Genomic DNA, 25,261 nt, shown 5'->3' on the forward strand with positions numbered 1-25,261 from the left:
TTAACAAGCATGACCATATTGTGCACTAGGACCTAGTGGTAAATCAGTCAGTGTGTTAAAATTCAATTGCAAGTTCTGGTACCATCTTCTAATGATGCCCTATAAATCCATACTACAACCAGAAATTATCCCAGAGACACAGAGAAGATGTATCCTGCATCGAATGTATGAAAACAGCAATCCAGAAGAGCCACAAAAGTTTAGAACTATAACCCTATTGGACTGTGATGCTAAAATACAGGGAGTGCAGAATTATTAGGCAAATTAGTATTTTGACCACATCATCCTCTTTATGCATGTTGTCTTACTCCAAGCTGTATAGGCTCGAAAGCCTACTACCAATTAAGCATATTAGGTGATGTGCATCTCTGTAATGAGAAGGGGTGTGGTCTAATGACATCAACACCCTATATCAGGTGTGCATAATTATTAGGCAACTTCCTTTCCTTTGGCAAAATGGGTCAAAAGAAGGACTTGACAGGCTCAGAAAAGTCAAAAATAGTGAGATATCTTGCAGAGGGATGCAGCACTCTTAAAATTGCAAAGCTTCTGAAGCGTGATCATCGAACAATCAAGCGTTGCATTCAAAATAGTCAACAGGGTCGCAAGAAGCGTGTGGAAAAACCAAGGCGCAAAATAACTGCCCATGAACTGAGAAAAGTCAAGTGTGCAGCTGCCACGATGCCACGTGCCACCAGTTTGGCCATATTTCAGAGCTGCAACATCACTGGAGTGCCCAAAAGCACAAGGTGTGCAATACTCAGAGACATGGCCAAGGTAAGAAAGGCTGAAAGACGACCACCACTGAACAAGACACACAAGCTGAAACGTCAAGACTGGGCCAAGAAATATCTCAAGACTGATTTTTCTAAGGTTTTATGGACTGATGAAATGAGAGTGAGTCTTGATGGGCCAGATGGATGGGCCCGTGGCTGGATTGGTAAAGGGCAGAGAGCTCCAGTCCGACTCAGACGCCAGCAAGGTGGAGGTGGAGTACTGGTTTGGGCTGGTATCATCAAAGATGAGCTTGTGGGGCCTTTTCGGGTTGAGGATGGAGTCAAGCTCAACTCCCAGTCCTACTGCCAGTTCCTGGAAGACACCTTCTTCAAGCAGTGGTACAGGAAGAAGTCTGCATCCTTCAAGAAAAACATGATTTTCATGCAGGACAATGCTCCATCACACGCGTCCAAGTACTCCACAGCGTGGCTGGCAAGAAAGGGTATATAAGAAGGAAATCTAATGACATGGCCTCCTTGTTCACCTGATCTGAACCCCATTGAGAACCTGTGGTCCATCATCAAATGTGAGATTTACAAGGAGGGAAAACAGTACACCTCTCTGAACAGTGTCTGGGAGGCTGTGGTTGCTGCTGCACGCAATGTTGATGGTGAACAGATCAAAACACTGACAGAATCCATGGATGGCAGGCTTTTGAGTGTCCTTGCAAAGAAAGGTGGCTATATAGGTCACTGATTTGTTTTTGTTTTGTTTTTGAATGTCAGAAATGTATATTTGTGAATGTTGAGATGTTATATTGGTTTCACTGGTAATAATAAATAATTGAAATGGGTATATATTTGTTTTTTGTTAAGTTGCCTAATAATTATGCACAGTAATAGTCACCTGCACACACAGATATCCCCCTAACATAGCTAAAACTAAAAACAAACTAAAAACTACTTCCAAAAATATTCAGCTTTGATATTAATGAGTTTTTTGGGTTCATTGAGAACATGGTTGTTGTTCAATAATAAAATTAATCCTCAAAAATACAACTTGCCTAATAATTCTGCACTCCCTGTATATCTGTTCTACTTTTTGAACTGGAGTAATGGATTACAGTCACAGATATTACTAAGATATCAAACCAGCTTTAGAACAGGGTCTTAGAGATTTGATAACATTCTGGTCATCAAGCAGATGGTGCAAAAGCCTTAGCTAATGCAACCTCACTTCTTGTTTGTTATTTAGATTTAGATTTCAGAGCTGCCTTTGATTGTGCCAGCAGAGACCTTCTGTTGAGGAAATTAATATGGTGGGGTATACTCCCAACCCTATTAAAAACTATCCTTCTGCATACAGACTTCTGGGTAAGAAAACTGGTAGGGGACAGAACAAGAGTCAGTAGAAAAAGATACATAAATCGTGGACTCAAACAGGAGTGTGCTGACCCCTCTCATTTATTTTATGTAATGCAGACATGCTACTTTTCATAAAAACAGCTTAACCTTTTCCTCCTAGATTGGGATACAGACACCTACCTTTGCTTCCACATGCGGATGCCTTTGTCCTTTTAGATCGTACACTGACTCTCCTCCAACCATCTCTCATTGTTCTTCATGCATATAGGAAAGCCAACAATAACAGATTGAATGTGAAAAAAACAAGATGGTGACATTTGAGAACTGCAAGAAATACATTAGTTGGATTATAGGTGGGTAACTGATCAAACTGACTACCATCAGTATGACAAGGCAAGAACATGTGCCACGTTTGTCATCTTAAGGTGGTAAAATATAAACTACGCTGTCTCCAATTTCACCTTAAGGGACTGTATCATAAGCTAAACAAGTCCAACTGGGATGTCCATTTTAAATGGGTTTCAGGTCAGACTTTTGCCCACAGTTAAATATGGCTTATCGACGTATTGAGTTAAACTTCACAAAGACATGAAAAAATAGTATGTAGAACAACTAGACATATTTGTGGCCTCTTGGTAAACTGCCCAGTTGGCCAACGTAGACTTAAATTTTAACTTTTGAACATGGGCAATATTCTAGAGCTTCAGTTTCTAAATTATTGCCTCCTCGTAAACAATTCAAAAGGCTCATTAAAATCTACAATGTGTAAAGAATGTCCAGTTTCCCTAAAGCCTAATCTTCTAATAACCTTACACATCTTAATACATTTCTTCTTAAACTGGAAACGTCAAAACTGGAAAAAACATTTGGGTTACAAACTGAAGCTTTTCTGTAATATCTCTTCATGTAAATTAATGTTTTGCAATCCCAACCAGTATCTGAAAGGTACTTTGAAAAACATCAAAAATACCTTGTATAAAAGATTTAAGGGTGACCTACCCCAAAGAGCCAAAAAACGCTCAGCATAGAAGGAAGCCCTAGTATTAAAATGGTTATGGATGCCAGTTGATTCCCCTTGCCTGCTGTCACTGCCTCATCCGGTCTGAGAGGTAGGGCAAGGAAACAGTGCGGGGACCCTCCAACTCCAGACTACACCCTTTTATGAATTATGTCTCGCCTGTACGTGTGTAACCGTAGAAGATTCTTTCTCATGAGACTCGACTTGCTCAAGGAGACATTCTTGCGAATGCAACAGTGTAAACTTGCAACAGGTACAAGGTCGCCTAAACTGGTATAAACAATGGAACTACTGACTGGGACTGTGAGAAGACCACGAGAACCTGAAATTGTACCGGACATTCTACCCGTTAGGGATGTCAATTACAGAAGCCAATAGACTACCTGAGAACTGTTATGAGGTGACAATTTTAATGACGCAACAAGTAAACTATTTGATGGAGATAGTGGTGCACCAAAACTTGCCCAATTGGAAATTAGGGACTGTACGACAAGTTCGATATAATTGTTGGACACGAGGAGAAATCAGCCATATTCCGAGCCATTCTTGCCAAGCCTAGCCATTTTGCCATTGCATGCTGTTACTATGACACTCTGGCCCATATTTATACTTTTTTAGTGCCACATTTGCGTCATTTTTTGACGCAAAAGTGGTGCAAACTTGCAAAATACAATTGTATTTTGTACGTTTGCGCCGTTTTTGCGTCAAAACGTGGCACAAATGCGGCGCTAAAAAAGTATAAATATGGGCCTCTGTCTTAAAGACTTTGCGGTTTAATTCTTCAAACCATCCTCACCTTGCTTACCCGTTCTATACTTTTCCTCCTTATGAGGGAGGTATTCCTTATTGCCAGTCTTGCTGAACTTTGCTGAGTTTCCTGGCTGACAATCAACTGATGTCCTGAGGACGAAGACTGACTCCGTATGCTGACTCATTACGGAGGGTAACTATATGATGATGAAATTGTAATTGTCTGTTTGCCTTTTCGTTCTAAGTACCAACTGCTTCTTTTGATAGAGACCATAGTTAGATGTTTTCAAAATTTGTGTTGCTAAATTGTTTTGCGTGAAGCCCAACATGCTAATGCTAATTCGAGGTTAATAAGGAGTTCACTAAACTGACGCAAATAGACAAATGACTGATAAAATGCTTTGTTGAATAATGCGCTAATGTTACTCTGCTAAGATTAATCCATGTTGACGCTGTGCTTTGTTCTAATGTATGTGGTTTTTGCTTTGATGAAATCTTATTCGAGTTGCCATATTGTGATATTGCTAATGTGTTTTATGGTATTGAGGCTAATAAACTTGCTAGTCGATTGTAACCAATAGGGGATAAATATCATAACCCTTATAAATCTTGTGTGATTATTAATGACTGAAAGGTCATGATGTGTCCCGATTCTCATTATTGTCATTATTTTCGATTGGATCAATTTGTTACTGTGAATATTGATGAAGTTATTGATCTATTGATTGGTATGTTGACTAGTTGTCTCATCCTATGGTGTCTTCAATCAGGGTCAAAAGATTCATTGGCCTAAAACGAGTCCCAGACTAAATAATGATTTAAGACGGGACGCGTTATCACATTCAACATCATATTATCTGTGTCCAGAGATGCAATTATGGCATGCTGATAGGAGCAGACCCCCAATTCGTTCCTCTTACCCCGCAGTAGGGATCTGTGCTCCTTCAACAATGCTGGGCACAGACATACCACATGTTCAAAAGATTCCTCCCAGCTGCCAAAGCCCCTGCAAGTTACACCATCTGCTGGCTTATAAGTACTGATTACTGCCCAACCATGCTTACATTTAGCATGGGGGGTTCTCTCTGAGTGAAAGGACCACAGCTGCACACACTTTTTGATACCAATTTTAAACAGTGACTGAGATGGGTTGTCAGTCCAAAGCTCTTCTACTCTCAGTAACCACCTACAATCATCCAAATTACAAGTGTTACCTTTTTGTCTCCACTAATTACAAATTAAAATGACTCAAGACTGCCCTCTTTTGCCCTCCGTAACACAATTTCAGGAAGGCGCCAGATTCAAGGTGAACCTGGGCAGGGGACGATAATTTTGGCAGGCAAAAAACCCTCTTGTAAATCTTAGTAACCAAGGGCCAGATGTATGAAAAGTTTTTGCACTCGCAAACGGTGCGAATCGCAAAAATCGGCCTTTTGCGAGTGCAAAAACGTGGTCTGCGATGCATGAAAGGCATTCGCAAACCAAAAAAAAAATCGCAAAAATTGCGTTTTTTTTTTCTTTTTTTTTCGCTGCGACTGGGTTTTGCGAGTCGCATTTTGCGATTCGGTATTTCCATTAGGAAATTGCGAGGAGCAAAATGCGAATCGCAAAATCCGAATCGCAAAGAGATGCATCAAAAAATCGCAAATAGCGATTTTTCGCAGAATGGGATTTTGCACATGCAAAATACCACTAAGTGAAAGCAGGTGGTAACAGGTGCAACCTATATAAAGAGGCCCAGAATGCCTCAGACTCTATCACAATGGCTGCACTCTACGTCATGGCGACGAGGATGAGGATCCTGGCAGGTTTGAGGAGAGGGAGGAGGAGACAGGAGCGCATTTTCAGAGTGCGCATTACACTTTTTGACCTGACAGAGGAGGAAATATATGAGAGGTATAGGTTGAACTCGGCCATGATACTTGATCTGATAGCTGAGCTACAACCCCTACTGCAGCGCAGAACACTAAGGACACATAGGCCCTCATTCTGACCTTGGCGGGCGGCGGAGGCCGCCCGCCAAAGTCCAGCCGTCAGGTTACCGTTCCGAGGTCGAAAGACCGCGGCGGTAATTCTGACTTTCCCGCTGGGCTGGCGGGCGGTCGCCTTCAGGCCGCCCGCCAGCCCAGCGGGAAAGAGGCTTCCACGATGAAGCCGGCTCGGAATCGAGCCGGCGGAGTGGAAGCTGTGCGACGGGTGCAGTTGCACCCGTCGCGTATTTCACTGTCTGCGCAGCAGACAGTGAAATACATTTAGGGGCCCTCTTACGGGGGCCCCTGCAATGCCCATGCCAGTGGCATGGGCACTGCAGGGGCCCCCAGGGGCCCCGCGACCCCCCCCTACCGCCATCCGGTTCCCGGCGGTCCGGATGGCGGTAGGGGGGGTCGGAATCCCCTCGGCGGCGCAGCAAGCTGCGCCGCCTTGGATGATTCAATGGGGCGGCGGTACACTGGCGGGAGACCGCCAGTGGTGCCGGTCCGACCGCGGCTTTACCGCCGCGGTCGGAATCCCCATTGGAGCACCGCCGGCCTGTCGGCGGTGCTCCCGCGGTCCTCCGCCCTGGCGGTCTTTGACCGCCAGGGTCAGAATGACCGCCATAGTATCCCCACCCATGTGCAGGTATTATGCTCCTTACACCTACTCGCCTCAGAGAGCTATCAAGGGGTTATAGCAGCGGCTGGGTGGGTCTCACAGAGCACCCTCTCCAGATTCTTCAATGCATTTATCAACGCCATGCTAAGCAAACTCCAACAGTACATCAGATTCCCCCACAGGAAATACAGCAGACAAAAATTGACTTTTATCAGATAGCACAATTCCCCCACGTCCTAGGTGCCATAGATGGCACACATGTGGCAATATGTCCACCTTCTGTCACAGAGTATGTGTACCGAAACCGTAAACACCAACATGATTCGTACATCTTTCGTCACAGCGGCATTCACACAAGACTGCTAGCTGGGGAGTTTGGTGAAGGATCTCTACTAGGTAATGTCACTCTTTACAATGGCGAATAGGTAACAAATCCTTGTCAGATGGCTGAGGTACTCAACAAACCTTCTGTCCCTTTCAAGAGACAGGGGGTGATTCTGACCGCGGCGGACGGCGGTCGCGCCACGCCAAGCGGTTCCCGCCGAAACACCGCTCCGCGGTCAAAAGACCGCGGCGGTCATTCTGGCTTTCCCACTGGGCCGGCGGGCGACCGCCGAAAGTCCGCCCGCCAGCCCAGCGGGAAACACCCTTCCCACGAGGACGCCGGCTCAGAATGGAGCCGGCGGAGTGGGAAGGTGCGACGGGTGCAGTTGCACCCGTCGCGAATTTCAGTGCCTGCAAAGCAGACACTGAAATTCTTCGTGGGGCCCTCTTACGGGGGCCCCGCGGCACCCCCTACCGCCATCCTGTTCCTGGCGGGAGAACCGCCAGGAACCGGATGGCGGTAGGGGGTGTCAGAATCCCCATGGCGGCGGAGCGCGCTCCGCCGCCATGGAGGATTCTCAAGGGCAGCGGGAAGTCGGCGGTACACCGCCGACTTTCCGTTTCTGGCCGCGGCGAATGCCCAGCGGTGCACCGCCAGCCTGTTGGCGGTGCTACCGCCGACCTCCGCCATGGCGGTAATTACCACCAGGGCCAGAATGACCCCCACAGTGCCTATGCAGTGCACACCTACATGATGACGCCCTACCTCAATCCCACCACACCGGCAGACCGGAGATACAATGCAGCACACAGGGCAACCCGCAATGTGGTGGAGCGCACATTTGGCCTCCTGAAGAGTCGCTTCCGTTGCCTCCACAAGAGTGGAGGGGCACTACAGTACAGTCCAGAAACCACATGTAGAATAGTGGCTACTTGTGCAATCTTGCACAATATAGCTACAACCAGGGGCAAACCTATAGAAATCAGTGACACTGAATAAGATGAGGATGACGATCCCATACCACCTCTACATCCAGCAGACAGGACCAGTGCAGCAGAGGGAAGGCAAAGGCGTGCTGACATCACACACAACCATTTCAGACGTGAGTATGTACAATCAAACTCCACTGACTACTGTAGCTATAGTGAGAAAAATATTTATTCCTTTACGGCAGGTTATGAATTGTGATGAAAAAACTAAAAAGGGGATTGATAAAAACGAAAATCAACAAATGAACTGAGTCCCACACTATTACTTCATAGTGGGGACACCAGAGTCAATGTGGCAAGAGTCACTTCCTCCTCCCTCGCACACCACTGGGGTGCCCAGTTGAATCACTGGCACCCTGAATGTCAGCCTCTGTGGCAGTGCTGCGCCTGGCACTGCGCCGTCTGTGGTCTGGAGCAGGGACGTGCACACTACTGAGGCTCGAGGTGTCCTCTGTGTCCCCCAAGTCAAGCTCACTGGGAGTGGCCGACCTCTGTCCATTACTTGTTCTATCACATTGGTGATCTAGACAAGGGCCTGGACCACATCCCTGCTGATGTGTGCAGCCTCTACCTGGGCCGCCACAGCACGACGGGCGATGAGGGCGGTGGAGGGGCCATGCGATTGGAGGACCTGCAGTAGTTTGCAAACATGGCGCGAAAACGGTGCTCATGTCTGCGTCTACTCAGTCTTTCATGTCTCCGCTCCTCACACAGGTCACGCACTGTAGTGGTCAGCTCCCTAGTGTCCTGGGAGGCCTGCACCTGTCCCTCACGCAGCTGGTTGATGTTTTCATTCAGGGTGTCAAGTCTCCGATGCAGGCCAACCGTATTTCTGTTGTGGACTCTAAGGTTCCTGTCCAGGCTCTGTATTCTTCTATTTTGCAGACGCTGTTGCTGCAACATAGCAGCCTCAAGTCCACCAAACAGGGATGTACCCTCATTTGCCTCCTGCATTTGCTGTTGGGACACTGGGGCACTTCGATGATCCTGGATGCAGATGATGTGCCTGGACTCTCCTGCTGCACATCAGAGTCACCACTGAGGTATGGAAGTGGCAATGGCCTGGGCTTGTGGCGCACAGTTGGGAGATTGATGGACCCACTGGTGTTGGTGTCAGAGGGCAGCTGTGTGTTCGTCTCCCCTACACCCGTAATTGCTGTGGCTGATGTGCCAGGCCCACCTGCAACAACAATATGCAGCATGTCAGTTCTGTATGTTACATTCTCTGTCCAGACATGGCAATAAAGCTATAGGTACTGCTCTACATGGTGTAGTGTGTGTTGTGTTACCTTGGGTGTCACTATGCTTGCTTACATTATCATGCCACTGTCTGTACTAGTTGTGGACCACGACTCCCATAATGCATTGTTGTGCTGCTACTAAGATGTGGAGTGGACTACTTCACACACTACTTCACATTACATGCTAATTCCTCAGGGGTTTTTATGCATCACATACTGGGTTCACACTACAACATTTGCACTTACCTTGGCTGGTACTTGGTTGAGCGGAGGTGTCTGTGTCTGTGACCCCTGTCACTGCTTCAGGTAGGAGAGTTGATTCCACCAGGTCCTCCAGTGGTGTGGCAGGTGGCTCGGTTGGTGGTCCACCTCCTGTGCTCCTGGCCTCTGCAAGTCGCCTTGCCACCCTCTCCTTTGCCCGGTACCGCAGGTCATACCAGCGCTTCTTGATTTCTTCAATGGAGCGATGGGCCACTCCAATTGCGCACATTTTGCTTTGGATCTCCAGCCAGAGTCTCCTCTTCTCACTCTGTGGCACCTGGAGGGATGATTTGCCAAACAGGCGGTCATGACTCCTCACCACCTCTTCTGTTAAGACCTCCAGCTCCTGCTCACTGAACTTCAGTTTGCGCTTCCTCTCCTGCTTCTCAGATCCTGGACCTTGGGGCTCCATTGTGGCTCAGGTGATGCTGCTCCTTCACAGTGCTGCTCACAGTGGCTGGGCTGCTCTCACTCTGGATGCTGGTTTGGGTGTGGCACTTGTACCTGCCTGGGATGACTCATTTCCTGCTGATGAGTCATCAGGCTCCTCCAGGTGTGCATTCTCAAACTTTCTCGCATTTTACCGAATCGCAAAAAAATCGCAAATTGCGAGAATGCAAATTGCGATTCGGTAAATGGGCCTCACAAAACAAAAATAGCGATTTTTCAGAAATCGCTAAATCCGAATCGCAATTTTGTTACATGGCCAATTGCGACTCGGAAATAGCGATTTCTTAAAAATCGCATTTTGCGATTCGCAGACCCCAGTTTTTATACATCTGGCCCCAAGTTATTCAGCATACAACTGTCTCTACCCAACATAACTTCCTGGCCATAAGTCAATGAGGGTGTGATCTTTGCTCTCGTGACTTCCAGCAGTGGTGAAAAACTTGCCCTCCTAAAAGATTTAAATAATTTTGAGAAAGACATATGCAAGGCCAATGCTTTTACCTTGACCTCTTTACTCTGCTTCACAAAGCTGCCCCTGACATCAGTGTGCACCGCTAGGTACCTATAACAGTGATCATAAATTATTTTATTACTGTTATAATGCCAGCTACCTCCCAAAAGCCTTTTTCTACCAAAAGAGACTACCTTTTTTTAACAGATTCACCTCCAAATTATTGGAAGCTGTGTAGATAAGATTAAGCAGTCGCTGTAGGCTTACCCTTGTTTGGCTGAGCATTGCCAAATAGTCAGCATAGAGCAAGTGACTGATCTATAGGCCACCAATCCTGGGGGGATGGCAGTTAGTAGTATTGAGTAGAATTGACAGATCTGCAATAAAAAGATTGAAAAGCAAGGGAGCAAGCACATACCCCTGCTTCATACCACAAAATATGGGGATTTCCCTTGAGAGGGAGTGAGCATCTCCCAGTTTAATTCAGACCTAAGTGTCTGTATGCAACTGAATTATTGCCCGCAAGAGCACAGGTGACATTCCCCATTTTTGTAATTTGGCCCACAAAATCCCCCTAGGGACCCGATCACATGCTGCCTTAAAATCCACAAAACAGCAATGCAGCACAGAGCCTGATCACATTACCTTGTCCATCAGAACAGATAGAGCTATTAAGTTGGTCAATGTACGAGATTCAGCAATAAACCCTGATTGACATATTGGAATTAACCCCTTCAACTCAGCCCAAGCCTGCAAGTCCTTTAACAGGAGACTTGCATAATATTTAGCATCATTGTCAAATAATGTTATTAGCCTGTAGTTGACTGGGTCTGACCTTAAGCCGCCTTTGTGCAATAGATGGATTATAGCACCACGCCACGACTTAGGAATTCTGGAGGACTTCACGCAATAGTCAAAGAGGTTTGTGAGCTGATCTACCCAAAAGATTGTATCCTGCTTAAACAGCATTGTTGGAGGCCATTGGGGCCTGGTGCCCATCTCATTTTGCCCTGGATATAATACAGCAAAGTCGATATGAAGAGAAAGTCTTGGCTTCAGACTAAAAATACAAAGTGTCCGGGGTAAGTGTGAAAAGTTGGACGATACTGTGATAAGCCTCTGTGCCCCCTTATCCAGCGGATGGTCTTCAAGCTTGCTTACAGAAAAATGACTGGCCAAGAATGATGCCCAATCTCCTTCCGATATGTTAATGCCTCCATACCCCCTTTGCCCATTTGCTGATTTGTTGACTAGAGACAATTTTTTTTATTGAATTTGAGTTCTTGCTGGCACAGACAAGCTTTACCCAGAAGGTCGAAACACTTTAGTTTTTCCCTATAAATGGCCTTCCTGTAAACCTTCTCCGCTTCCTTAAACATAGTCAATAAAACCTTTGAACATGTTGCCCTGGCAGCTTTATTGCGGGCTTTCTTTAACTCCTGTATCCCCCTTGAAATAGTTAACCGTGTGGTTGAAATAGGATTACTAACCGGTTAACAAAACCTTGACCGGAGACAAGGCCAGGGCGTATCATAATTGGAGACATTTTGACAGCCTCATTGGAGTCTAAATATTTAACACATTCTGATTACTGCATCACTAATGGTGTAGCTCCATTTTATACGCTTTAGAGTCTCCATACATGCTCCGCAGCTGACAGCTCTAGTTTCAACGTGATGTTGGAGGCTGGATTTAATAACAATAGTCTGGGGAAGCTGGTCACTCACAGCCCGAGGGGATATTGGGAGTTTTTTGGTGAAAGGGAACATTTCCACATTACAAGTGGTGTAGTCCAAGAAGGAACATGTCGGCCCATCTGATCTCGTCCAATTCAGTGAGATGTCTTGTGGCAGACGACCGTTTAGTACTTTATATTGTATGCTGTCTCATGGTAACATCATATGTTCACCCACGGAGCTGCAAGGCATCCCTTTAGTTTGGACTGTTCTGGCATCAACAGAAGATTGCAAAGATTGGGCCTTTCATGGACCTTGGTGGAGTCTTGGAACACATTTGTAGTAAAATCCCTTGTTACCAAACAGTCAACATGGGGTTCATCACTAACTAGGTCACCCAATATTTGAATCAAATGGTTCAACTCCCCCCCACCCCTTTTTCCTTTGCCCCAGGATTGATATAAACATTTATCAAGAAGAGCGTTTGCTGCAATCTCCAGTCACTCATCTTAAGGCTTGTACCCAGTTCTCCTCCAGGATAATCAGCATAATTCACCCTTTTAATTTAACAACAACATACATGGATAACACAACCCTGAGTCTACCACTTTTATACTCTCTTGAAGCAGCTTTGCAAAATTCTAGCTGCCCTGGTAACGCACAACTTGCCTCCGCCCAAGTTTCCTGCAGAGCAAACATTTCATAACAATTTAGAAACAAAATTAACCCTGCAGATTGTATTTTCTGAGTGATACTGTTGATGTTCCAAGAACATAATATCAGAGATTCATACTTAGGCTTTAGGGGCACCTCCAGAGAAATTCATTCTAGGTGCAGATGGGTTAAGGCTGTGGGAAACCAGTCCCAGATTGTCCCCATAGAATTACCAGCTTCATCCCTGCTGTGCTGTTGTGTGAGATGGAACTGCCTTCAGCACCTTTCATAATTGAATATGGTTTTGACCCATAGGGGGCTTTTGGGCTTAATAGATCGGACAGCAATGAGGATTAACCAGGAGTCTCAAAGGGGCTGATCGTGATGCCCCATGAATGAAATATATCTTCTCTGGCCAAAAGTGACTGTGCTAGGGCAGCAGAAACTAATGATACCATAGTAGCTTCCACAGTCTTAGTACCCTTTGGAGGAAGAAATTCAATGGAGACGATATTACTGGGTCCAATGCCTCCAGACTCAGGGATTGCCTTAAGTAATCTTAAAATGTTCCCCCTGTTCCGTATTTAATGGGCGCCTCACGAGCGATATTCAGGATTGAAAAGTAACCGTGTGGTTGAACACTCAGGGATGATCATTGTTTGAGGGGCTGGCGGTCTTGGATAAGTCTGACCCACCAGCCTAGAGTCACCAAAAAAATCCCTATTTGCCGCAGATCCAAGTGATCAGTCTGAGGGATCTTATCTTTCTAGAATGAACCTGCTTGAGGGGGGGGAGACAGTTTTGGTTCATAAGAGTCATTGCAGAGGAAATATTAACCCAAGGTCTTGCTGCATCACAGCTGATTGTTTCACAAACAATAGTGTGTTTTGTTGAAACTTCTGGGGTATGTACATGCCTATCTCCTCCAAGACTTGTGTCACAGAGCCATTGTTTCTACTGTTAGTGGAGGGTCCCAATGCCTTTTCTGATAGAGTTCCTTCCCCCATGATTGAAGTATTAGGTGAAAGATTTTGCACAATGTCGCTTGACGGTTGCGGACAACCCAAACTAACCAAAGGTGAGTCAATTGGCAAAATCGGGATTACTTACTCCTGCTGCTGCTGAGAATTGTGTTGGACCAGTCGACGTTTATTTATGCATACAAATAAAGAGGAACTCAGCATTTTGTTTCCATTGTTTAGAGTCTTTTGTTTTCTCTCTTACTTAAGGTACACTGCGGCGGAGGCTCAGCCGGTAACGGAGTTAATTTTAATGAGTCAGCTTGTGGAATGGCAGAATGATAAAGGGACCGAACTATATCTATAAGCTCAACTCCAAAGGAATGGCCCATTTGACAATCTGTGCTGACAGGGATACCTTGATCAAATACTCCAACAGCTTCATGGTGGTTCACCTTCATGTTTTGTAACGGGAAGGAAGTATTCATCCAATTTTTATTTTTTTCTGTGCCGGTTTGGATTGATGGACCATATTCACCAATGATACTGGCTGCTCTGAACAAAATGAAGACCTCTTCATTTCTGTCATCTAACCGTAAAAACGTTGGGAGAGATGACAGGCTTTCTATAATCGGAGAGCAGCAACAGGCCGCTTGGACCAGGTTAGTATTCGCTTGCACTCTGACAGTCAACTAATTTAAATTATCTAATTTGCATTGAATCCCGCCACATATGTGGCTAATGTGGTCAACAAATCAACTTGCACATCCAATTTGTCAGAGTGATCATTTAAAGCCAAAACAGTAGATTGGTCCTGTTTGGTCTCAGTTTTTGCAAACATTGCACAGGGGTCAGCTGCAGCACTGGTCCTGGTCTTAGGCTGAATAACTAAACACTCCACAGATTCTGTATGAAAGCAAGATAGGTCCAAGAGAGAATGATCATTTGCCTCCATCCCATTAAATTAAATTTGAGAGTTGCCTGTACCTGCCATACTTGGTGATTTCACTGGAAGCAAGGGTAATATACTGCCAGTCGGAGTACGAGTCCATTGTTCAGCTGGTGGACTGGTAGTAAGGTCCGTGCTGTTGTCCTGCTGGCAATTAAGACCTTGATAGACTTGCACATTCTGCCAAGAAAATGCAGATGGAGAACACGCAGATGGAGAAAGAGCCGCTTCCAGGGTGTCAAAAGAATAGTCACATGAAATAACTATTGGTGAAGACTTATGCCTCAATGGAACAGACAAGTTAGTCTCTTATGAGCCTGGAGAGGCTATTATTTTCTTGGAATCCAATATATCAATGACTAAACCCTCAGTCTCTGGGCTTCTTACAAGGCCAGAGAGACCCACAGAAAGTGGTGGTGTGGGGGAATGTACTTGAGCTTGAAGTTTGAATGACTGGGGCCCCTTTGCAAGGGTCTCTGTGATGCCGTTTATCGAGGATGCACTCACGCTCAGTGTGCAGGGTGCCACTGCTTTCCACTTTTTTACCAGTAACGATTTTCTTAAAGTAGGCCAGCAAGGACGAATCACAGGGTGTGGGAGAACCCAACGTAATACCAAACGGTTGAGGCTTGATTGCGACAGGACCCAGATACTTCATGTGTGATATAATAAACACTATGGCCCTCATTACGACCCTGGCGGTATAGAACCGCCAGGGCCGCCGGACGCGGAGGCACCGCCGACAGGCCGGCGGTGCCCCGCGGGGCATTCTGACCGCGGCGGCTTAGCCGCGGTCAGTAAAGGGAAACCGGCGGTCTCCCGCCGGTTTCCCGCTGCCCCCAGGAATCCTCCAAGCCGGCGCAGCTTGCTGCGCCGGCTTGGGGATTCCGACTCCCCCTCCCGCCATCCAGTTCCTGGCGGTTCTCCCGCCGGGAACCGGATGGCGGGAGGGGGAGTCTCGGGGCCCCTGGGGGCCCCTGCAGTGCCCATGCCAATGGCATGGGCACTGCAGGGGCCCCCGTAAGAGGGCCCCTACAAGTATTTCACTGTCTGCTTGGCAGACAGTGAAATACGCGACGGGTGCAAATGCACCCGTCGCACCTTCCCACTCCGCCGGCTCTATTACGAGCCGGCATCCTCGTGGGAAGGTCGTTTTCCCCTGGGCTGGCGGGCGGTCTTTTGGCGGCCGCCCGCCAGCCCAGGGGAAAACTTGAAATACCCGCCGCGGTCTTTTGACCGCGGCGCGGTATTTTGGATGGCGGAATTCTGGCGGGCGGCCTCCGCCGCCCGCCAGAATCAGAATGAGGGCCTATGTCCCAGTCGGCACTTCTTACGCCTTTGGGTAATTGTAGGTTCCCTTCTTGCCTCATCTGACCACATGATCCTCAAAGTTCTTACCAACACCTCACCTCCCCTCAGGGATTAACAGATGAACTGCAGGGAGGAGGCTCGGGTGCACTGTGGTTCTCTCAGAAAAGTGCCTCCCAAGGGACTTGATCTTTGCGGTATCATGGACACAGCTTACAGACCTGATGAGTGAGGGGAGCTCTTTTAAGAAAACTTGAAAAGTCATGGTTGTCGGGTAAGGGCGTACAGGGCAGGACAGCTTAGCCCATGCAAGCTGCACTGGCCTAATGCCAGCTGCCTCTGCCTGAGGCTAGCTGCCTGCAGCCTAAGCTTTCTGCCCTCCCACTCTGCCCCGCTTGCCTGGATATTGATTGCTGTAGTTATGAACTTCCACTTGTGCTTCCATTCATGCCACTAACCTGCCTCCTGGCTGATTTTCCTCAAGGGCTACATGCTTTGGGGGTTTAAGGGTTTAGGGCCCCAACGGGGGAACCAGAGCCTGTCACCAGGGCCCCACAGGCCTCCTCTGCTTGGTCTGAGCACTCTGACTGCTCAGGGACCCAGCGTAGCACCCCTCCACCATGCAGCTCATGAGGGCCATGCTCATTCCACCCACCACACTCCACACTTTGCCACAGCCGCTGCCGCCCCTACCGATCAGGTAGAATGACAGGGGGAGCAGAGGCAGAGACAGGCGGAGACTAGCAAGAGCAGGCGGTGGACTGATAAGCAGCAGCAACGGTGGGACTGAAGTTTGTGTCCAGTGGGCCTGTGGGGATTGGCAAGGCCTGATAGCAAAACAAAGTGGGACAAAACACCACACCTGAGCTCCAAGGATCCTTTTCTTCCTCTGTCAGCGTACGTTCAACTAAATTACCCTGGCATTACTGTGAGTATACAGCAGCGGTAAAATGACAGTCCAAATGTTGTTTGCGTATTACATATTTTTTGGTAATCATTAGATTTAATGAGAAAGGTTGCCTTCCCGTGCCACCCAAAGACTGAAATGAATTGCCACAGTTAACATGGAGTAAACGTAGTCAATTTGTTAAAAACCCATCAAGCATAGTAACCGTTATTAATCATGCTTTAAGTAGTTGAGAGGCGAGAAGCTAGCTGATTCTAGGCTGTGATAAGTCTGTGGTATAAATGTGAGTGCAGACAAGGCAAATTGGTATTGGCTTTATTCTTTCAAAATAGAGTTTCCAATCCTCCTACGACACCTTGGTGCATGCGCAATTGGCTCAGCCTGCCTTTCAGAAAACAGGTACGGTTGTAGTAGTGGGTAGTAAGTATTGTTAGAACCATTCTCTCTATGAATATACTATGTCATGGTATTCTACGTTCTGAGTCCTGATTTAAACAGGAGAATGGAATGTGGGAACATCATTACTTTGTAGCTCAGCTGGACGCAAGTACCCTGTGAGAGGAATCAAGAAGATTTGCTTAAAGGATAAAGAAATCAGTCTACTTTATATTTATATGATGTTGCTACAACAGTACACTATAATTCTTAATAAAAAGTAATTTGTAGATCATATATCCACCATTGTCTTCAATTGAGGCGCAGGCAAGTTCAGGTGGAAGACAGCCAAAATAAACCATTTTGGCTTGTAAAATCGATAGTATCCTAGCCATATCGGGTCTATTGGCAAGTATGGTGTACTATTGTGTCCGTTACTTACCGGTAACGGCATTACTCCTAGTCCTACTCCCTCACCTTCCTTTCCCAACCAATGAGGCTCCTTGCCTCCCCAATACCCTTCCCTTCGCCTTTAAAAAGTCCCCTCCCACCCCCAACACCTCCTGTACAGAAACAAGCCCAAAACAGCAACTGAGGCGTCCCAACCCGGGAGGGCGGGAGGGAATGGATTGGAAGACGAGGGAAGACGAGGGAGTAGGACAAGGAGTAATGCCATTACCAGTAAGTAATGGATGCATTATCTCCCGTCCCTCCCTCGCCTTCCTTTCCCAACCAATGAGATGTGGCAAGAGAAACACAGGAGACAGACACTAAGTTGCAACAAATTTAATCACAACACCAGAAAAGAACCCCCTATTGCATCATAGAGGACAACACACGGTGACCCAATACCGACTCCAAAAACCCCAAGTCCGAAAGTCTGTAATGATGAAAAAAAGTGGAAGGAGAGGCCCAAGTAGCCGCCCTGCAAACTTCCACCACAGAAGCACCCTGTAACTCAGCCACCGGAGCCGCCATACTCCAGGTGGAGTGTCCCTGGATCCCTGGAGGAGGCACAACCCCTTTCAAAGAATAAGCCAGCAAAACCATAGAGCGGACCCAACTACTCAAAGAAGCTCTGGACGGTTTCTCCCCCCTCCGAGCCGGACCAAAATCTACAAACAACAAATCCCTTTTCCGGAAAAGAGCAACCATCTGCATGTATTCCAACAATGCCCTACGCACATCCAAAGAATGCAACCGAACCTCCTCAGCCGAGTAAGGGTCGGGGAAAAAAGCAGGCAGAATAACCATCCTGCTGAGTGCAGGCCAAAGCCCCCAACTCCCCCAAACGCCGGGCTGAAGTGATGGCCACCAGAAAAAAAGTTTTAGACGTCAGATGACGCAAATCACAGGAGTCCAAAGGCTCAAAAGGAGGACCAGCCAAGACCTCCAAAACCAACGAAATATCCCAGGCTGCAAAGGAACGCATCCGACGAGTAAACAAGTTAAGCAGGCCTTGAAAAAATCTAAGCATCAAATGACCCTCATCAGAAAGATTGCACCACGGACCCCAAAAAGCCTGAATAGCCACCCACTGCAACCGCAGAGAAGCCACAGACAAACCCAACTGAGCCCCATCTTGCAAAAACTGCATCACCTCAAACAGAGGAGGCCCCGTAATATCCACCAGGTGACGCAAACACCAGGCAGAAAACACGTTCCACTGACGATCAGCGGACAGTAACATGGAACGACGCCGGGAAGCCAGAAATTTCGAAGTCAAAGAGACCGGAACCCCCAACCCGTTCAACCTCTAAGCCATCAAGTGCAACCGCCGCAACGACCCCAGAGGGAGGCAAGGAAATGCCAGAGGACAGGGACAGAGAGGGAGATCCACATCTGCCCGGAGGCCATCAACCGAAGCAACAGAAACCAATTCGCCCATGGCCAATGAGGCACGATCAAGAGAACCCTTGCCCTCAGTAGACGCACCCTCACCCGAAAAGCCCAGAGCGACTGGAAGGGTGGGAACGTATACAGAAGACCCCAAGGACAAGGACACAACATCCCATCCACCGCCCAAGCCTGAGGGCAATGAAACCGGGAGCAAAAGCGCCTCACCATTGCATTTTCTGGGGCTGCAAACAAATCCAGCACCGGAAGACCCCACATGCGAACCAGACGATGGAACAGAGACAATCGGAGAGAATAAATCTGGGAGGAGGCAACTGATCCGCTTAAACATTGACTACCCCCTGAATGTAGGTAGCCCGAAGAGACAGAATTCACTCCTGAGCCCAAACGAAAATGTTCCTCGCAATCTGAAACAGGCTGAGACCTGGTCCCACCCTGTCTGTTCACCTAAGACTTGGCGACCAAGTTGTCCATCCAGAGAAGAACATCTCTGCCCCTCAGGGACACATAAAAATGCACCAGGGCCAGAAGAACCGCCTTCAACTCCCTCCAATTCAAGGATCGGACCAACTCCTGAAGAGACCAAAACCCCTGGACCTGCTCCGACCTCAGCCACGCACCACATCCGGAGAGACTGGCATCGGTCGTCACTACAACAGGCCCGAAGGAGCCAAAGGCACCCCCAACCGAAGATGAGCTGGCACCAGCCACCAACCCAGCTCCCTGTAAATGAATCCCCACACAGGAATCTTCGCCCGAAGAGAGTCTGGAGCCGGAGACCAACTGGAAAGAAACCAGTTCATCAGGCAAAGAAGATGAAACTGTGGCCAAGGCACTAGAAAAATCACCGATGCCAAATGACCCTGCAGACGCAACCACTGAAGACCCCTGGGAGCTCTCTGTGACAAGACCGTCAACACCTGTGACTGGAGGCTCAACAGCCGCTTCTCCGACACCGTCACCAATCTCCGTAGAGTCAGAAAGCCTGATCCTGGGAAGGAACCAAATCTGACTTCCCCTAGTTGACCAAAAACCTGTGACTTTGCAGGACCAACAAAACCCATGCCACATGAATCTCCAACAGAACTCTGCTGTGAGCCAGAATCAGAATATCGGCCAAATACGGATGGACAAACACCCCCTCGGAATGGAGAAGAGCTGCCAGAGGAGCCAGCACCTTGGTGAAAATCCTGGGAGAGGACTTGAGGCCAAATGAAAGAACACAAATTGAAAATGGTTCCTGGCTACTGCAAAGCGGAGGAACCTCTGAGAGGACAGAGCAACTGGAACATGCAGGTAAGCATCCTGCAGATCCAGAGACCCAAGGAAATCCCCCAGACCGATCAGTGGAAAAATTGTCTGAATGGGCAGCATTCGGAAATGCACTGTCTTGATCCAGGTATTCACCCTTTTGAGATTCAGTACTGGACTAAAATCCCAGACACCTTTGGGACCAGGAACAAGACGGAATAAGCACCCTGTCCCCTCTCCTCCACAGGAACCCCGGAGACGGCCCCTTTCAATAACAATTCCTGTACCAAAGATTGGGCAGAATACACAGAGAATATACGCAGAGAATATACCAGCCCTGAGGGTCAAATTCTCTGCAGCAAAGACCCTCTTCAGACCTGAATCCACCTTCCTTCAGTGGCGTCAGCAGGAACACAGTCCTCTGGATTGATTGCAATCTTGCAATCAAAGTGGCCAAAATTAAATCCAGCTCAACGGAAAGAGGTAACACCTCCTCCCCTTCCAGCAAGTACAACTACTTCAGAAAACGTGGACCCTGAGATTTGTCTACATCCTGCCACTCACGGAAAACCAAATCCTAAACCGGGCCTTGAAAAGGCATGGCAAACCGAGAAGGCATAACATACTGCGGAAACAAGTGGGAATCAGCCCGAGAAGGCTGAAAAACAGGAAATACCAAATTGTCCCGAACATGTGCTAGAACATCCCACATCTCCTCCCTGGAGACATACTTCCCACCAGAAGACGTAGAAAGAGCATCCTCATCCGAGGAAAAGGACCCCTCCGCCGCCAACAAGGGACGGGAGGCAGAAGAACATCCATGACGGGGTGCCCAAGCCTGAAGGGCCTTCGACACAGCCACCTCAGTCATGTCCTGAACCTTGTCCCTGGACACGAGAGGAGCAGGAACCCCCAGCGTAACTTGGTGTCCACTAGGTGTCTGAATGGGAATCGCAACATCCTCACCCTCAGAACAAGAAGACACAATTCGGCGCCATTTGGAAGGACCCTGCATCGACATGCTCCAAGAAAAAATACAAACCAAAGAAGTCCCAATAGCAGCCAACTAAAATAGGGGAGAACCCCTCCCACACACACAAGCAGCAAATAAAAACGTTGCACCAAATACACAAATTGAAGAAAAAAACACATGCAGAATCGCCCGCCCTACCGTAGCTGCAGGAAGAGGACACTATTGTAGAATCACCCCAGCAAATGCGAGGCAAAGACCCGAAAGTGCAGCCCCAACCACCAAAGAGCTGTCCGACTCCATCAGCCGACCTGGAGCCGTTTCCCAAGTCAGCACAGCCAACCTCCAGGAAGACGCCACCGCCGGGAACCCACCGCGAGGAGCACCAACATGAAGCTCCCCCAGGCCCTGCCGTGGAGGAGAAAGAGAAGGTAAGTCTAGAGGGCTAGACAAAAAAGAACAGGAGGTGTTTGGGTGGGGGGCACTTTTTAAAGGAGAGGGAGGAGTCTAGGGGAGGCTCATTGGTTGGGAAAGGAAGGTGAGGGAGGGACAGGAGGTAATTCTGCTGCAAGTTTCTACCATGTTTAATGGTTTTACCATAAAAAAGTTTTAAAATGTTAAACCCCGCACCTTACCTTCTCTTGTAAACTTTTGCGTCCTAGGTATGGTTTATTATTAGAAAATATTTAAGTGCTTACGTGCCTTGCTTTTTGTCTTATAAGCCTTTATCTCGGTTGGACGAGGACCCAAAAAGCAGTCCTCTCAAAAAAATATATACCAACCTCATACTGCACCTAGTGAGTGACTCTAGTGAGTGAACGTAGGGACAGTGGTACTGGAACAGTTGTCTCAGTGGGGAGTGCTGTTCATTTGTGCCAAATTATGGGGGGAACTTGAAAAACACTTGTGTTCCTGAATAAGTGAAAGACATAAATCAGCTTCACTGGTCCCTCTAGAGTACAGCAGATCTCTCCAAGACTGGCTAAGTCATGTGGTGCAGTGTAAATCATGTATGTTTTGCAGCGCACATTTTTCTTAAATATTTGTGTATACTTGTGTTTCAGTGGTGCAAGATCTTTTATGGTGGGCACATTCTCCTTTGAAATAGAACTTATGTACAATCACATCCCGAGATGCAACCATTGGACAGCATCACTGTTCCTCACAAATTAAACCGTCTGCTTTATGAATTCAACAAATATGTCATAATTATGGACCATGTCCTGGGCTAAAAGACATCTGTAAATCAAACACCTTTTAGTCTCACGGGATATAATTTGCAATAATACCACGCTGCTCTCTTGTGTGAAAAGAACGTATACTCCTTACAAGACGCAGCACAGGAAAAGAGGAGCTGACCCCCCGCCTATCTCTACAGCGATACCTTTTTGTCCAGAATCCCTCACAGAGATGAGACATTTTGCAACGGGATAAGGGGTTCACCCATGCTTTGGTGTAAGATGCAATAAAAAAAAAAGAAATCTGAAGGAGCTTAGTCAGAGGCCTAAGACAGATGTTGAGCAGCATGGAGGGAGGGACCAACCATGGGGACGCAGACACTAGTCTTTTGGCCCCTCGTGAGAGAAAGGGAAGAGAGACACTGAATGATTTTAAGGAACAAGGTGAACCACCCTGGCACAATATCTGTGATTCCAGTTTCCACCACTCACTATCAAGATAATGCAGTCCATGGTGTTAAACGTGGTGGGTCGTTGTCAAAGGATGACCCCCCCCCCCCATGTGTTCTTTATTTAGGGCAGCTCTGAAGGTGATGAGAACCATGACCATCAGAACAGGGCATTACATCCCAGGTCTCTGTTTTTTTTTTTTCTTGGCCCCGTACTTGTGCTGCAAAATTAATTTCTAGATTTTGATACAAGCCTGCTGCCTTTGGTTCATGGCAGCTAGAAACACTTAAGACATTTAATAGCACCAGATACTGATAACTGAGCCTGGCATGACAGTTTTGTCTCCGGTCTCACAAAAAAAGTGACATGCCTGGTCACAGCAGTAACAACAGCCATTTACTTTACAGTCTTCAGACCTATAATCTAATCCCAGCTTCAGCCAGTGGCACGTGCCGAACATTTCAAGGGTAGCAGCAGGCAGAAGTGACTGGGGAAATAAAATAATAATTGAAAAGAAGAAATTACATGTGCCTGTGCTGCTGCCGCCGCTCGCCTCACACTCTTCTTCTCTGGTGTCCCAGTAGTCCTTGTGACGCAAGCACAGTCTTCCCCACACAATCCTGGCACAGCTGTCATGCTATACCAAGCATGAGAGCGGTGCCAGAATTGGTCTGAGTGGCTTGGTCTGCCACTCAGGCAGCGCATTGGCGTCTGTGCAGTTTCTCCAACCCGGCTGTGTTGCACACAAGTCAGCCAGACAAACTGACATGCGCAACTAGTGCACTCCACTCCTCCTCCCCCCTCCCATGGTCCACCCCACCTGTCCCTGCACATGCTGGCTGATCCAGCTGCTGAAAAATAAAACTATAGTAAAATATTGTTTTATTTTTCAGCTGCTGGCTCTAAGCCAGTAAGGTGACGCTCCTTCATCATGGAAGAGGAGCTGCCCCTGGCTTTAGCACTTGTCACAAAAAGTAGTTCTGCACAATCACTATACATCAATGTTATGAATATGTATGATGTAAGCACCCTAGTTTCTGCAATCTTTTATCAGATGCCTACAGACATTACCTGTTCTATGCGCAGCCCTTTTGACACCCTCCTACTGCAGTAAAATTGTCTGTAAAGCGTGTTGCTACTGCCTGGTACTTCATGTGCACTGTATCTGATATATACAGTTATAAAAAAACACTGTAGGATGTATCTAAAAATAACGTATGTGTGTCGAGAATAAAAGCTTGGCATTATGTCCCTGGTACATTTGACACGCTCCTGGTTTAATAAGATGTCTTTTTTTTTTGGCAAGGCTCTGAAAACTCATACTTTGCTTATTAACATTTGTCAGAACATCTTCTCACAGCACACCCCAGCACTGGGAGACACTATGATTTAATTTATTTTCATTTTGGTAATAAGTTTAAAAATATTCCTAAACTGTAGACATGAACAAAGAAAATGGTTTTCACACCTAGGGGTTCGTAGTCCTTTGCCACACTCTCTATATTTCACAATTTCTTGGACCCCAGCCGTGGCATCACTTCAAGTTTCCGAATTACCAAACAGTGGAATAAGTATCTTCTGTTGCTTGGTTTGATGCTACATATGTGATGTGGAATGTCTGACACAAACTGACTTAAAGCACAGCAGGCAGACAAACATCAACACAGATGAATGATGCCTGATTTATCAGCAGATTACTGGCTTAATTAAATCCAACCATTACTTTTAAACGTGGACCAAAACTCCAATTAAGCCACAGCAAAGAGACCTTTTTATTATACATTGTCTTGTCAGATTCCAGCAGAGAAACTGGGAGTGCAGCAGAGGCCACTGAACCCTACTCCCATCTCCAATTCTCAGATCCATTGGTTACTCCCTGCTCCAGTGATTCAATTTTGAAAATGTACGCAGGATGGTTTGGAAAGATTTTAGGTAATGCCTTGGTGTGTTGAGCCATCTGCTGTTTTTGTTACTCTTACTTATGACTCCGTTTTCACTTTCGTTGTCACTGCTAATAGAAATTATTTTGTGTTATTTGTTTTATTATGTATTTGCTTCAAAGACGCCTTTACTATGCTGCATATTTTACTCAACCCTGCCGCTTAATTTGGCCCTATCCAGCTGCATAATTCCAGTGGCCCTAACAATACCTTAGCTCCTAACTGAGCAGAGGCGAAACCTATTGGCCTTGCCCATGCTTGTTTATATAGGTGCCTGTGACTGCCAGTGCTTGTCCATTTTCATCCTTCTAGTTCAACTTCTCATTCTCTCAGCTCCATCTAGTGGCCTGTTTCCTGAACTAATTCTGTGCATTAAAGTTGTTTTTTTTAGCCTTTAGCCACCATAATGTAGTGGCCGGACTTTTTGCACTTACAACTTTCCTGCTTAACCAATTTTCTTTTCGCTTAAAGTGGCTGAAGCAAGCATGTTGCAGCCTCCACCATTTTTAAATGAAGCAGGTGAATGTCTGTTAAATTGGAAGGAATAGATGGAACTGTTTAAGTATTTCTCAATTTAAATGGGGAGTTTAATCCTATCAGGATATTGCATGTTTTGCCTATATTTCAAA

General features: G+C 46.9%; 1 protein-coding gene across 1 annotated transcript; it reads left to right on the forward strand.

Annotated features, from left to right (window-relative positions):
* Positions 1-18,872: 18,872 nt before the first annotated feature.
* LOC138283608 (uncharacterized) lies at positions 18,873-19,682 on the forward strand. The gene has a single exon (XM_069221546.1). The coding sequence runs from the start codon at positions 18,873-18,875 to the stop codon at positions 19,680-19,682; it is 810 nt and encodes a 269-aa protein (XP_069077647.1).
* The last annotated feature ends 5,579 nt before the right edge of the window (positions 19,683-25,261 follow it).

Source organism: Pleurodeles waltl, chromosome 3_1 (genome assembly GCF_031143425.1).
Source record: "Pleurodeles waltl isolate 20211129_DDA chromosome 3_1, aPleWal1.hap1.20221129, whole genome shotgun sequence".
Lineage (NCBI taxonomy): Eukaryota > Metazoa > Chordata > Amphibia > Caudata > Salamandridae > Pleurodeles > Pleurodeles waltl.

What these genes read in the sequence shown, in the direction of transcription:
- LOC138283608 (XM_069221546.1), top strand. Translation starts at nt 18,873, where the DNA reads ATGGCCAATGAGGCACGATCAAGAGAACCCTTGCCCTCAGTAGACGCA.